Source organism: Phasianus colchicus, chromosome 9 (genome assembly GCF_987193195.1).
Source record: "Phasianus colchicus chromosome 9, bPhaCol1.hap1.1, whole genome shotgun sequence".
In the NCBI taxonomy this organism is placed as follows: Eukaryota; Metazoa; Chordata; class Aves; order Galliformes; family Phasianidae; genus Phasianus; species Phasianus colchicus.
Window position 1 is genome coordinate 5,142,666 of NC_143444.1, and position 16,402 is coordinate 5,159,067.

General features: G+C 37.8%; 1 protein-coding gene across 4 annotated transcripts in view; it reads right to left on the reverse strand.

The window, feature by feature from the left end:
• The window catches only part of BRINP3 (BMP/retinoic acid inducible neural specific 3), a 201,626-nt gene that overhangs the window by 73,344 nt on the left and 111,880 nt on the right, over positions 1-16,402 (reverse strand). For all 4 annotated transcript variants that reach the window (XM_090145908.1, XM_090145911.1, XM_090145909.1 and 1 more), the window contains exons 3-4: positions 13,273-13,463; positions 3,946-4,136 (exon numbers count right to left, since the gene is read on the reverse strand). In XM_090145908.1, the coding sequence (XP_090002034.1) occupies positions 3,946-4,136; positions 13,273-13,463 (382 nt within the window). The remainder of the gene's footprint in view (positions 1-3,945; positions 4,137-13,272; positions 13,464-16,402) is intronic.

Genomic DNA, 16,402 nt, shown 5'->3' on the forward strand with positions numbered 1-16,402 from the left:
CTGACTTCCCTCTCCCTAATACTTTCCATTTTGTGCTATGTAAATTAACTTTTTAATAGAAAACCTTAAATAGAAAACTCATCAAAATCTTATTTTTCTGATCAATTCCACACACTAATGTATCAAAACCTGTAAGAAAAGAAATTTGGGTAGCATACATCTCAATTAATTTGATATAAGGGTACAATAATTTATTGAGTATTAATTGTCTTAAGCACATAAGGGACAAAAACATTTCATTATATGTGCTTTCCAAAGAGTATTTGCCATTTTTGTTCTCGATATTTAAGAAAACAGACATATATGAGTAGAGGTGTTTTATTTTGTTTTGTTTCGTTTTCACAGAAGACTGAGCTTGAGCATCCTCATCTAATACTTGATCCATTGTTGATTTTGCTCTGTAAATTAAGAGACTTAATGCCACACTATCCATATCCCATCTGCAAAGAACTTTGTCCTTACTCTGTTCAAGAAATATGAAAGGAAGAAACTAGAAAAAATAGCAATTAAATGTCCAAACATGAAAATTGAGTTTGCAAATGAAGGAGTTACTCACTGTTATCCTAATACTTGAGTGAGCACTGTTACAGATTTGCTAAATGCTCATCTTCAACCTGACCGAGCCAAATTAATCTCTGGTGGTGCTTTATAAGCAACTGAAAGTCTCTCTCTACACCTGCATATTTAATTGTTTTCTCACCGCTTCACATCCATTAAATCTTACTGATACATTACAAATTTACAACGCAACCAAAACCAAAACATCACTCTTGAAAAGTGAGGCCCATGTGAACCTCATGAGGTTCAATAACATCAAGTGCAAGGTGCTGCATTTGGATTGGGGCAATCCCAGATACGTGTACAGACTGGGAGAAGAACTCGTGGACAGCAGCCCTGCGCAGAAGGACTTGGAGCTCCTGGTGGACAAAAAGGTGGACATGAGCCAGCGGTGTGTGGATGGACTGCCAATGTTATCCCAGGCTGCATCAACAGCAGGGACAGGGAAGAGATTGTCCCCTTCTACTCTGCCCTCATGAAGCTCCATCTGCAGTACTATGCCCAGGTCTGGGCCCCCCAGACATAGAAGAGCAAAGATTTAGATTAGATGTTAGGAAGAAATTATTTACTCAGAGGTTGGTGAGACACTGGAACATGTTGCCCAATAACCTGAATATGCTCCATCCTTGGAGGCATTCAAGGCCGGGTTGGATGGGGCCCTGAGCAACCTGATCTGGTGGATCACAAACAACCCATGGCGGGTGGTTGGAACTGAATGATATTTAAGGCCCCTTCCAACACAAACCATTCTATGATTCTATGATTCTCTCCCAAACCATGCATTTTGATTTGTGTTTTAAATCTCATTCATTCAGAATGTTTCTTCATTTTTTTTTAATTAAAATGTGCATTCCCCAAAAGATAGTTGAGTTTCTCATAGCGAGGGTATGAGTAATAGAAGCTGTATCTCTATTCTCAGTTCTCTGTTCCTGAAAACAACTTCAGTACTACAGCAGAGTCTAGAATACTGCGTATTTAAAAGCCATCCAGAATGTAACTGAAATTTACTGACAATAAAGGAAGGGAAAACAAACAATTCAAAGAACCCCTATCTTTTTAGTCTTTTTCTTTTCAATTCATTGAAACTTCATGTACATGCAGATGATGGTTAAGACATAGAATTGGTATCTGCGTGTGAATCATAAATGACAAGATCAAATACTAAATAGATTCAACTGGACAACAATCACAAAATGATTGTGTATTGTTTGGAAACCTTATGATTCAGAATTTCAGGGTTTTATAAAATGAGCAGAAAACATCCCCACTTGTTCCAGTACCTTCATAATGGAATTGTCTAAAGGGTGGAGGATAAACTGAGGAAGCATTTCTTGGATTGTTTTTGCAAATCCCTAATTTGACCTCTCATGCAAAAGAAGATACTGAGCAAGGCAGGCATGGAAACTCTGTAAAAGGTGTCATCCCTCTCCTCCCTGAGTATCTCAGGAGGGTAAGGCACAGAGAGGGCTGATGGTCACCTCTGTGCTCAGGTCCTCAGGGTATCACTGCTGCTAAACGTGACTTCAGGCAGATCTGTGGAAAGCCTGTTGTTATCAGTTATCAGTACATGTTTTAAGAAATAATCTGGAAAAATTGTATTTACAGCACGGGTCTGAAATGTTATTGGATGATTTTCCAATGTAAAAACTGCATTGTTTCAAAAATCTGTGTGGGAAGAAAACAAAAAAATGCCTTTCCTGGCTGCTTTTGTGTTCCTAGCCTTCGACAGAAACAGGTTTTTTTGTTCAGTTAAGTGTTCTGACAATAGAAATCTGTAATGCAAATATACAAAATGAAGGTTTCATGTATCAGCACTGCTGCATCTGATGTGAAAACCATTTTCTAGAGACCCGCTGCACTCAATTACCCCAATCAGATTTGCCTATGGACTACAGCTTGCATTTGTATCCATTTCATGAACAGTGAGGTTGTGGAGAGAACACTGTGGTGTTTGTAAAAAAATCTTTGGGCATGCAGAACATTCATTAACTAAATTGTTAGCAAGCACAGTTGAGTTTTGTAATGTGGCAGAAATTTGCTTTAAAAATACAGCAAATAGGAGAAATCACCTTCAGAGACAGCCTTGTAGTCGAGCACTTTAGTTACCACTTATTTCTTCCCATGAATTGTCTTAATATAGAAGGAAAAAAATTGTCTGTGCTTTGAAGGAAGCAGACTGGTTTTAAAGATTTTTGCAGATCTGCATAATAAACAGTGAGACTGGGGATACAAGTCAGAACAGAGGAATAGGCAGCACCACAATCTGCAGCAAGACTGTACGATCCAAGAGGCAGTCCCTAGATGAGATTGACTGGACTTTGTGTTTGTTCATCTGTATTTTCATCTGTGCTGCCTGAAGACCCTAACATTGCCCTGCAGCTGACCAGCACTGAGCTGGGATTTGCTAACAAGATCAATGGGGCAGGAGGAACATCCTTCACATACTGGCAGGCAAACAAAGCATGTGCTGCCACGCCACAAATTCTTCATGTATCCTTATTTGTAAAGGATCTAGCACTGCTGAGGATGTGGATTTATGTTTACTTGAGCAATAGCTAAGGTGGCTAGCAAGTGCATATTGCCCTCATAAATGAGGACCTTAGTTAAGAGTGGGAAGATTAAATAAATGCAATGGTTTTTAAATCACATGATTAAAAAAAATATATCAGAATTAATGTGTATTCAACTGTAAATTACATTTTGATTTTATCTTAAATTCTGGAAATGTACTGAGAGAGGTTATATCCAATAAAGAACATTATGGTAAAGATTTGAGCAAGAGAACAGTTGTTGCTTTATATAGTATCTGCAGAGGTTCTGATCTCAGCCAAGCATCTCCCATTGCTATGGATGACCTGCTGTAGTCAGTAAGCAGGATAGAAAATAGGACTGTAGGACCAAGAGCTCATTCTTTTGTTGTTGTTTTTGGGAAAGATTGGTAAAAAGTAATTCAATCAGAAGAGTACACTAAGATACACTTCGAAAAAATTTTTGAAGGAAAACATAAACTGTATGTAAACAGCATGTGTCTCTAGACAGATTTGTCTCTAGACAGATGTGTCTCTAGACAGATACAGGTTTGTCTATAAACACATTTTTGAAAACACACGTGAAGATTTTCTCAGTGACGTAACACTATACGGGCCATTCAAATTATGTATCACTCAACAAAAGTAATATTTTCAGTGTGATACACCCTTTTCTAAACTATTCTTTTTATTATAAATTTAATGCTTTGATTCATGTTAAAAAAAAAAAAAAAGATTAGGAGAAACATGGTTATTTTCCTAGTCAATCTTTGCTTACAGTTTGAAATACATCTCTCCCAAAGAGCAGCTAATGAATCTAGAAACATGTCCATGGCTTTGTCTCAGCAGAATCCCATACCTTTATGGCAGTGGAAGCTATCTGGATGTGATGGAGTCTGCGCAGTGTGCTGTCCCTGTCAATGAAGTAGGAGGCTGCGAGCTGGTGCAAGGTCTCCAGAGTCACCACAGAGCTGTTGGTGTTGGGATCACTTCCATCTGACCTCTTGCTCAGCTTCCTTTTGTCCACAAAAATTGTGAGCGACTCCTCTCCTGCATACAGAAACAGAAATCACAGTCTCCATCAGTGACATCCTCTGCATCTCTTGTTTTGCCAGAAATAAGGTGTCAAGTTGATGCTTGCTATAGCTATTAGATAAACCTCCCTGGTGGTAAATTGAGGTACTTCAGTGCTTAAGCACATGCACAAGAGCTTCCATGGACTCAGAGCTTAATAGGCTTTCAGATGTCCATTTTCAGACAACAAGTTATATAGATGGTTTTTAAAAATATACACTGCCCACTGTCAGCATGTAACCTTGCTCTTAAGTTTATCTGGGAAAAAAAAAAAAAAAAAAAAAAAAAAAGGAATCTGTTTATTTAAAAAGAAATAAAGAAAAAGTGAATGAGCAGCTATGCTACATTTAGTTTCTGTACTTGAAATTCTGTCTGTATCTCCAGAAATAAATAAAGAGAGGAAGGGAAGGGGAAGGGGAAGGGGAAGGGGAAGGGGAAGGGGAAGGGGAAGGGGAAGGGGAAGGGGAAGGGGAGAAGAGGAGAGGAGAGGAGAGGAGAGGAGAGGAGAGGAGAGGAGAGGAGAGGAGAGGAGAGGAGAGGAGAGGAGAGGAGAGGAGAGGAGAGGAGAAGGGAGAGGAGGGGAGGGGAGGGGAGGGGAGGGGAGGGGAGGGGAGGGGAGGGGAGGGGAGGGGAGGGGAGGGGAGGGGAGGGGAGGGGAGGGGAGGGGAGGGGAGGAAGGGAAACTTCTAAAACACAGCCGATCTTCCAAAAGCAAAGAGAAGCATCTTATGTTGTGGTTCTCTCAATTTTTTCTCTAATGAGACATGGAAAAATATTCTAGAGTTTAGAAAATTTAGCTCCCATAAGGTAATTAAGAAAAAAGCAAAACAAAATCTCATTTGATTTACTAAGTACACTCTTAAGAACAGTTTAAGTACAGACCTAATGGTGATGAATTTTTAAGGAATATCTCAAACTAATTGTTTACTTCATAGATCTTTTTTTTTTCCCCTGCATTTCAGGCTAAGCAAAAAAACTCATTAATTAGTGATGTGTCTAAACAAAACTCTTTACTTTGAAAAATGAATTAGAAAAGTAAATTATTGACTCAGTATTTTCTTCTGTGCAACTTAAGTACCACCAAACACTTTTCTCAGTTTCCAAACATTTGTTTGCTAGCTAGCACTCTTCAGTGTTAATCTGCTCAAGAATCAAGGGATAATATCATTCTACCTGTGTTTCAGGTGCTGAGCAGCTCCACAGAATGTTATTTCCTTGATCCTGGACAGGAAACTGCCCTGATATGTTCTGACTTGCCACTCACTCTAGTTTCATTGCTCACCCATCTGCCATAGTGGCATTTTGCCCATTCAAAGGATGGGATGCCAATTTCAGGCAGGCTTATGTGCCAACAAATATAGCTGTAGAGGGATAATATGTAGGATGAAAACATGACATCTTCTTTAAAAAGAGATAATCTTGGTGGTGAGCAATGCTAAATGAAAAATGCATGCCTCCACACAGGACAACACATCTGCTGACATGTCTTGATCATACACATCTACTTCTTCTTGCAAAATCCATTTCTGTTTGGAGAAAGAGAAGTGTGTTCAACGTTATTCAGCGGGTCTTACGGCGTTTCCCAACGCCTCCCAAAGTCAGAGGACAGACAGGCCCTCCAGTGTTTATATGGGCAAAAGCTGTGGTTATCCAGGATTCTGTTACCTAACTAGGCCTGCTGGGCTTGTCCACTGTGTTCACTTTGACCTGGAAGGGACAGCTGCTGCCCAGGCCATTCCATATGGAGTCTGAATCAGTTTTTTTTTTTGCCACTCTGCTCATGCTTCCTTCCCTGTAGTTTCCTAATGGGAGATTTCTTTTTCTGCACATGCAGCCATCAAAGTGGGAATTAATTGTTTGAACTCCCCAGAAACAGGAATTAAAGCAGCCGCCATAAATAACAGTGTTTCCCCATCCACCTACCTAAGCTTTCTGCTGTAATTAATAGACAAGCATTCACATTTAATATCAAAACCTCCAGCAAAGCTGGCTGGGATCAGCTGGCAGGAGAGGCTTACACATACTGTATTAGCACAGGCTCATGTGCTATGTTTTGCCACACAAAACATCCTGACACAATGGTAGTGCAGGCCTTGTGGCCAGGTGGGCCATGATGCACACCAGGATGCTTCCACTCTGGTGGCACTGAGCAGAGATCTGGAAAGCAGTAGCATCTCATGGCTGGTGCCACAAAATCTGGTCAGAGTTCCAGCATTGCTGGTGTTCATTTATGCCTGTGAAAAAGCCTGCCTTTTCAAAACCTGCCCTGCAATGCTAGTCAGTATTTCTGAAACGGAGAGCTGAGAGCGAGCTGAGAGCAGAGCCAGGGGCTGTGGGCTTTGTGCAGCTGTATGTGGTACTGTGAAGACACAGCCATATAGGAGCAGACAATGCCACAGCTCACAGGAGGTAAGCACTGAATCAGTGATCAGTTCCGGCAACGCAGAAAAGTTGCAGAATTTCATTAAGGGATCTAATTTACTTTTCACCCTTTTCCAGGTGTCTCGGCTAATGTATTTAGATTAAAGTGACTTTTGCAATCAGATTTCCACTGAAAATAGCTTATAATGAATTGTAAGGTAAACGCAAGAAATCTCTGGAAAGTAAAGGAAAAAAGATGTTCTTTGTGTTTCATAAGCTGGCATGCCACCCTGCCTTCCCCAGTGCTCACAGAGCCCTTTTGATTGATCTATGCTATGTTATTAGTAGAGAGATAGTGGGACCGTTTCCATCCATATTTCATATTTCAACAGAATCCTGATAGGCTTTATTATTATTAAAACAGAGTTTGTTTATTTTTCTCCCATCAAACATGCTTGTTCTCCATAAGGCAAAGATCACAGCAGTGAAAAAGCTCCCATTTCCAAAACGTATCTCAAGAATGAAGCGCTCTGTGTTGCTTTGTTTTGTTTTGATCAGAAAACGTCAAGAAAAATAACCTTTGAATCCCCTCACAGCTATCACATCATACTGTCCTCATGGTCCCGCTTGACTGACCCACGCCTGCCACAGCAGCCGCCAGCAGGCACGATTTGGCAGGCAGATCCCCAGCAGCACTCTGCTCATCCCCAGCCCTGTAGTCCTGATCCTGCTCCACAACAGATAATGTGCCATTCTCCGTGCTCTGTAACCAAATAGAGATCACATCAGATTACATTTCCCAAGGTTGAGTGAAGGCACGCGGCTCAAGTGATGGGGCCTTTGGTGTAAACACAAAGGAAGCTTTCTCTTCTAAACTCTCTGCGTTGTTCTTGGATGGCATCTCAAACTAAGTCATTGCTGATATTCTCAAGCACTACAGTGATAATGGGTGCAACTAGGTATATTTCAAAAATATTTGATGTCCAAAAGGCACCTGGTTGATTCAAGAAGTATTTCAGCTGATTTGGCACTTGCTAGGGAAAGGATTAAGACGGGTGAAACAAGCAGAGAACTCCACCATATGTTGTTACTTGGGCTCCACCATGTTGCTGCATAGTGCTAACAGGGTTCTGTTTGCACACAGAAAAATTGTGAAGGAACATCACTGGTTCATATTCGATTAGCAGGAGATAATTTGAATTTTACATTAATTTAGGCAAAATTAAACCCATAACAAAAGAAATGTTCCTGTCGCATTCAAAATGTGGATGAATCTTGTGGGTTTTTTCTGTCTATCGGCTGCCACCATGGAAAAGGCTAAGAAGACATCCAGACATAAGCTAAAAAATAAAGCTATGCTTTCTGTAATCTCTAGAAGCAGTATTCTGTCTATTTCACAAAATCCAAGGGTCAATTAAGTTCACTTTCTTGGGGTTAAAAGAAATAGTGTAATGACATTTGGTCATTCTAATATAGCAGTCCTATATAATCTAATAACTGGTTTGAGAAATCAGCTGTTTTACTTCCATACAGCTCCTGTCCCTAATGAAGATATTTATCTGTGGGCTGGGAACTGACATTCACACTATAGGCTGACCTTGGCAAAATACATACAAATGTCCATGTAAGCCCTGGAATTCACAAGCGTATACCTTAGCTTTTATATTCTATTCATTTATTTCTAGGTTTATATGAGCAAATTTTGAAGGACTTGTATTCGTAAGTTAAATTTCCAAGCTGAGAAAAATTTTTACATGCTGATTTTTCAGAAAATGAAATAAATTAAGAAATTTACCTAGACAAATAACCTATCTGTGGCTGTTAAGATAGAAGACTTCTAAACAATAATTTATAGACGGCATTCAGAAATTAGCAATTAATCTTCAGAAATTATTTAAATAAAAATGCAAATAACTATCATTGGCACATTACAATTAGAATTATGCAGTAACAACTGTAACTAAATAGAAATGTCTACTGGAGTAAATATATTTTGTTACACAAAATAAAACATATTCATGTGATTTTAATGCTTAGTGCTGTTTTCTGCCTCAGTTATTGAGAGAGTGTTTCCTTGTACCACAGCTTTGTAATGATGAAAGGATCACATGCCTTGATGTTTCATGTTTTCATATGTAGACTGGGTTGGGATAGGAAAATGTGATCCAGGCAACTCACAACAGTGTTTGCCAGAAAGTGAGGAAATTATAAAGAAAGGATAACACTCAAAGGTAGATATATTTGAGCATTAACCACGGTTATTTTCTTAGAGCTCTGTGTTCATACATGTGTATGTATCATAAAAATATATGGAGGTTTTGGCCTATAAGCTTATCAAAAGTTTATGATTAAATATAATATGTCAGTTGCAATAGTTGCAATGCAATACAGCAATAAAGACATATAATGCAATTTTACTAAAACAAAAACAACAACAAACAACAGTGTGCCATGAGGATTTCATCAGGTCATTTTCCCAAACTCAGACAGATGCTGATGGATGTGCACAGCTTCAAATAGTATCTAAATCACTGCTAGGCCAGATGTGACATAATTTGTGTGGTTTGGCTGAATACAATGCACATTAATTCCACATATATATTTTCTGTGAAAGGATTTGAGTATTTCCTTCCTTCAGCACATAGGGAGAGAAAAGAAAGGGAACAGATTGGTTTTTTTTAATTCCCTCTTAACTTTCATAATATTAAATGCTGAAAAATTTACAGACCCATGGAGGGTTTGAAGGTCCAATGCTAAATTTTTGAGCTTCTTTCTCACATTAATCATTTAAGGCTCACCCTCCTTTATTTGCCAATTATTTATTCCTTACCCTGAATGAGCATCACAGAAAGCAAAATTCATATCAGCAATTAGTGCAAATGATCGCAAATCCTTTAGAATTCATAAAATTCACCAATTTGCATCACCAGAAAATATCTCCCATCTCTGTACACAATGCAATGTCCTTTTTACTCAGGATAGTAAAGGTGTGAATATCAAACATGTTTGCAGAACTCTAATCAGTGCAGAGGGGAATGATAAGAGGTTGGGGTTAAACTGATTTGCTGATGTCTGCTAAGATGGTCTGTAGTAAAGAAAACAATTACCTTTTTTTTTTTTTTTTTTTTTTTTTTGAGTGACCCAGACGGGTGAATGTATTGATGATCTGGTAATGAGCACTTTGAGCAATTATGACTGACAATAGGAGAAGAAATCTCAATCTGCAACATTTGAAATTACCATTTGCCATTCAGCCAATTGGCTTCTGATTCGCTAATTTCATAACAAGCCTTGGCAACCTACCGCAAATTTGTTTATTGGGAACAGTTACAATTTTTCCAGATGCCAAGGTAACCTAGTCTTCATCTTCAGACTTAAGTCCCCCGAATGGCAGGAATAAGGATGTATCATATCACTGAAGTGTGTTATCTTTTATTTCCTCATCACAAATCAGTTAGTTTGTTAAGCAACCTTGACATCCGCATGTAAGGCAGTGTTAAAATGAATGCATCTAAAGTGGGATCCACTGACATTTTTACCCTGCACTTATTCCACAGTGGTGCCCTAGGTTTCATAATAACTTATTCAGCTCACTGTTCTATCCTATTTGTTGTAAACCATTCACGTTTATGGTGGCTGATGCTTTTGTATATTATGGACTTTATCATTATGGACTGTTGTTGCATCATACTGTAGGCAAGCAAAAGAGAAACGAACAAATGTAGGAAAAAAAAAAAAAAAGATTGTGTGCTGTTTCTCACTCAAAGGAGAATCTTTGATTATTGGAAGTGCTAGGTGAAAGCTAACAGAGAATTCAGAAATACATTTCACAGAAGCAGAAAATTATTTACGTTGGAAGGTGGTGGTCATGGAGTCCAATCCCTTGCTTAAAGCAAGTCTCATTAGATAAGATACTCAGGGATTTGTCCATAAGAGTCTTCTCTCACCTTTCTTCTAAAGCTGTTCTGGACAGCCAACATTTTTTGCTGGATTGTATAAATTTGCAGTTTTGCTAAAGCTTGCAGGACATGTGTCATCCCAGAAGAGCAGGGAAAATTACCTCACCTACCAGTTATGGCCCACCTCAATACAATATTCCCATTTATATACAAAATTGAAAATCATCTCTCCTTTTCCTACAAGTTCAATTTTGTGTACAGCTAATGCAAAAGCAGAAGAGTTTACTCCGATGCACAAGCATGAGAATTTATTCATGAATCTACTGCTGAAGCTTGGCTTTTGCTCTGCATCACTGGATTACAAAGTGCCCCTGCAACTTGAGTGCTCATGCAACTTGAAGTTGCTCATTACGGACATTTAACTTTCCTTATGTCACAAACAGATAAAATTTACATAAGAAATAGAAGCAGTGAGAAATGTCATTTTCCACATTATCTAGTGGAACCATGAAAAATATAACTTCTCTAAATTCTCGTTTTAGAACGCCCTTGAGAATTGTTTGTCTGTGTTTGTGAACAAAGACTTGGGAATGCATCACAAACAACCATGTGCGAGAGTTCCCTTTATGGTCAAAAAGGGATATTCATGAAAGCCAAACGGTCACAGAGGCACACAAATCTTACAGCAAGATCTTTGATTTGCCAAGTTTTCCCTTGTGGCCATGAATGCAAACAACTGGGGATTAATTAAATAAAAATATATGTACACTCAGTTTGGTCTTCTGATTTCAAGAAGCTGCATAAGCAACAAAGCTTTCAGAATAAAGCTACCCATAATTAAAGAAAAAGTATGAATACATTATAGAAAGAAAAGAATCAAATTAAGTGTTAAAATATGGATAAGCATCTCTGGGAATCCCCATTCAATTTAACTCCCAAATGAGAACTAGCACTTACAGGAAAGTATAGGGTTATTAGCTACTATATGAAAGCATTTTTAGAAATTACTAATTTCCTATAATTATTTTAATCAGCCAATTTTTCAAATTACTCACCACCCATACAGTGATAATGGAAGGTAGCAGGTGTGCCTTAAATTATGTCTTAAAATTGAGGCTAGAGACCTAAATCAAAGCCCATCAAAGTTAATATAAAAAACCCCTTTGACTTCATTAAGATTTGACAGAACCCAGAAGTCAACACGGTGGTGAATTTTTGCAAGTATGTGGCAGTTACTGCATTTTAGGGCCTTTGTGAAGTGGTATCAAAAGGAGCAAGAAAAGGATACTCTACCCCAGTTTCTCTGCAGGAGATCTTAAGGCTTTGGGCACCATGTCTAATTCAGCTTAAAGATGGAATTGCCAACTGTCTTTAGAAGAACTGTCCTCAGGTTTTAGTTTTTACTTGGGTCTATGCTTTACGAAAGGCATTCCGTCTGTAGCTCTTTTGTGATCAGCATGTGCTGCTTTGCACTTGTGAAAGAGCAGTTATACTTGGGTTAGACTGTTTCTCTTTAATTGTTAGATCCAATTCCAACTTGTGAAATTGATGATATAGTTGTTAATACAAAAATTTATGTTAATAATTGGCAAATAGCTAATAATAATAACTAATCTTTAACACTGGATAATCTTTTTATTAGGATACCTGCTGCAGCCAAATTTAATTATTGTGCTTACATATTTTGACCAACATTTTCTTTCTATTCTGCAGTTAATTTTGCTGTTCAGATGTGCCATATGCACAATAAAATATATGTCTGTTTCTCAAAAGGATTCTTGGATGAAATAAATACATTGAGTACTTATAAGAAAGGCTGGGAATTTTATCCCATGTTGCTGGTCACACATGTAATTTGTTCTTACAGTGCTAATGGATTTACTGTAGAAATGCTAGTTCTGAAAATATGATAGGAATTCATTAATTATTATAATTTTAATATCTATACAGTAAGATGGAAATTTACCTTGTTTCTAGAATGGTCTTCTCCAAAAGAGAGCAACTGTGAGCCATTTCAGTTGTTACAGATATCAGCCAAAAGAGAATGGGAAGGCAGTAATTTCCTTAATCTGTGGTTAAATATCTGTTATGAAATGTGCTAAAGAGGACAATTCCTCAGGTGGATAAAGGATTTTGACAAGACTGTCCTGCTGGAAGGATACTCAATCACTAGAATTATCTTTAATATAATCAGCCACCAAGGGATAAAGCTGCATTTCTAAAATGTCAGTTCATTTTGTGATGCTTAGATGGGTCATCTCAGGCACTAATTATCTTTCATTGAGAACAATTTACATTCTCTTTTGAACATTATGCCTCTTCACTGGATTTCTTCAATCCATTTTGTTACTGGATCCCAATTACACATCAGGATACACTTTCCAGATTAATCTGTTTGTTGGGTTTGTTGTTTCATCTCTGGAGTACTGTGATGCAGCGAGGCACCACTGTTATTTGTTATCTGACAAATTATTGTAGGGAACTCTTATAGAAAAATGTGCTCTCATTTGTGACTTCTCAGTGCAGAGTAGTGTCCCCAGAAGGCCAGGATCATGCACACCAGGATCTCAGGTAAAGTACCTCAGCCTTAGCAACGGGCATTCTTATCTTATTGTCCCTGAAACTGTTTACACAGAATCAATAAAACAAAGTTCATCGTCAGCAGAAAAAAAGGACCCATAAGACTTGAAGACAAAACTTAGTCACGTGCTGCAAAATCTACCCCAGGGCAGCAGCTCAGCTTGACCGCTGAGAAAGAGAGCACCACAGTTTTACAAGAAGCTCAGTTGGCCAACACTTTCAGTTCAGTTGAGCCAAAGGCATGCACCATATTTGTCAAGCGTTAACCCTACCTCCCAAGGTAGCTGATAGTAGGAAGTGTGTCCCATATTTCTTGATCAGGTTCTCTGTGATCTGCTGAAGCGTTGGGCGGCGTCCCAGTAGCCTTATGTTACGGAAGAACTCAGGGGCAAGAGGCAGAGGGGAGCCAAGAAAATTGCGTCTTTCAACAGCGAGATTGTTTACTTTCCAGCGGCCAAACTCTCTGCAAAGGAAAGTAATTCTCATTCAGAAATATGTCATTCAGACAAATGCCTTCATTTGCAAACTACTCTGCTTCGTCGACTAGCTGGAGGCAACTGGCTGGGTATTACAGCAAGGCTTGACAGTGACACTCCGTCATGTTTTATAAGCATAGGACAAGCAACAAGTGTTATTTATTAGAAGGGAAAGAAGTGCTCCGTTAAAAAAAACATCATTTGGAAAAATAAAAAAATAAAATTTGAGGGTGCTACTGTTCCCATTTTTCCTGTTTATTTCCTGGTGTGAATATAACCCTAGAACAACCAGATTTGCACTTAGGTACAGAGTTGGCTACTTCAAACAATGTAGAGAAACACTATGACAATACATTTCCAAAAGTTTTCTGTACTATTGGTCTCCATTCAGAGTAAATATGCAGATTGCACGTCTGATCCCTGAAAACAGATAACTTCAGTTGTAAGAGGGATACAAATGAATTTTAAAAATGTTCCCCTTCAAGATACTTCAGTAAGAGCAGGGAAAACAAACAAGTCAATTACACAGTAATAAACACATCTTTTATTCATTTACTTCCAATTAAGCTACCAGATACTTATTAGCAGAAGAGCTCATTGCTTTCAACTTAGCTAAGACACTTAGCATCTGTGTTACCCTTGCTTTTGCAAGGTACTCTATAGTCTCTTTTGGTTATAGACTGGAATACTGTGAGAATTAAGTCCAAAGCAACCTTTGGACTGTAGTTTAGCTACTGCTTTGTCAAGTCCTTTGAAAAGCATGTCAATTAAGATTTGTCCTCAGATAAGACTGTAGAAAAGCAAATAGATTAGAGAGCTTAAAGATCCTACTGAAGGTCCCAGCTAAATATAGTACAATATTCATTTACACAATTAACACAAAAGACAAAAATCAAGTTTGCAGCTAGGAAATAAATCAGAGATATTTGAAAGAAAACAATTGCATGGGACTGAATGAATAAAATGAGTTATGTAATATCTAAACACTTTTTTTTCTGTATTCAGTTCTTTAAAATTCACATGCGTGAGTGAGAACCAAATTAATACAGTTTTGTGTAGTCCTAATATATAGTAACCTTCTATTCTTGTAGATCCAAAATGCCTTTTCACCAGGGTAGCCATACACACATAATAGGTGATAATTTGGTGCAGCGACTTCATAGGTATTTTTTGTTGGTTTGGTGGTGGTGGTGTGTTGTTGTTTTCTTTTGTTTATAATTTTTTAAACAATTTTTTAATGCTTTGTTCTCATAAATTTATTTTCATTGTAAGAATCCAGAAATCTAACAATCTCTTTTTTTCATCCTTTATGAAACTACAGCATATTAGTAGGAATAGCTGAGAAAACTAAAGCAGAAATATTTTTACCTCTAAAATATAAGGCTAACCGTTGGTCATAATGACTACAGTAATGCAGTAAATACAGTGCACTACCCTGAATTGTAAATGTGCTTTTCAGCTGAAAGTAAAAAGAAATAAGGAAAACATTTTTCTTTTAATTTTATTTAAATATGTCCTTTTGGATATATTTTTGAGGTATAATTTATTTCTACCTTCCCTTCTTCCTTCTCCTTTCCTTCCTGCCTTCCCTGACCATGTGTATGACCCTCTTAATGCAGCCAGAACAATGTCACTAAATGGTTCTTGCTATATACATCAGTAAGTCTGAGACTGAAGAAGAAGCCAATTTCCAAGAAAAAATATCTAATTCTAAGTTAAAAGCTGATTCTCAGGATTTCTCAGAATTTCTTAATAATCTGCTGTAGGATTTGACTACTTTCAGAGAGAACATTTTCTTTTCAGAATAAACACTGCCAACTTGAGTTTCCAATTCTTGGAGATTTTAATGCATGTCTGGTAGATTAAAGGCTCTTCTAAATGCTAGGCATGTTCTGTGCAACTAATTACAGCTCTTGTCTGAATCATTTCTTAACCTTGGACTAACTGTGTCAACTGATACCTTTTGTGTTTCTTTCCAAATGGTGGTTTTAGTTGATACATAGTTCTACAGCTCTCCTCCAAAAGACAGAAAAACTAGAAAAATGGTGATCTCACCCATATTAGACTCAGAAGTATTAAGTTCAAGTCCTCCCACTCCACTAAAAGCCTTCTGTTTACTGAATTTAGGGATTCATTTATTCTAGTACTATGAGAAAATTTTTTTGGCTTAATTAGTCAGACCTGAGTTAGAGAACCTCCCTTCCACGGTTTTTGCTGCAGAAAGATTGTTTTGCCATAACTTACATTATTTCAGAGAGAGCAACTAGGCTAATGTTTTGCTTTTTATTTTGAGTGTATCAGTGCAAATAATTACTGGTGCAGCAAGTAGTCATCCTTTCAAATTCACTGTTGTAGAAACTGAGGAGATGATGACATTTTTAAAAAACAGATATTCTAATTTACTCATTTGAGGTGAAGCTTTTAAAGCACTTACTAACCAGCTTACACCTTTTCCTGAAGTCTTTCTTAAATTATGTCTTTTGAAACCTTGATAGATGAAGGTATAAATGCTCTGAGAGAGATGAGAGGAAATGTCCTATCTGAAAATAAGAGGGACACAGGACAACAAAAATAAGCTGCCTGACTTCATGACAGCTGATACATAGATGAGGACAAGCAAGAAGTCACAAGCAGCTTCTCCAACAGGAAACAAGAGAAAAGATTATTGGCTTCCGAAATAAGTGATGGGAGTAAAAAGTGAGAAGAACGAAACTAGGGCTGGAGTTCAGGGTAGAAATTTGCTCTATATTGTTTTCAAGAATGTTGAGTGAGAAGGCCATTTCTGGATATGTGAGAGTCACTAGTAACTGCTGTTTTGAATATAGAATTACTTTCTCATTAAAAAAAAAAATCACTACAAGTAAACTTGCATGATGATGTTCCTTTTACATTGTATATAAATAGGCATATAAATAAATATATACAT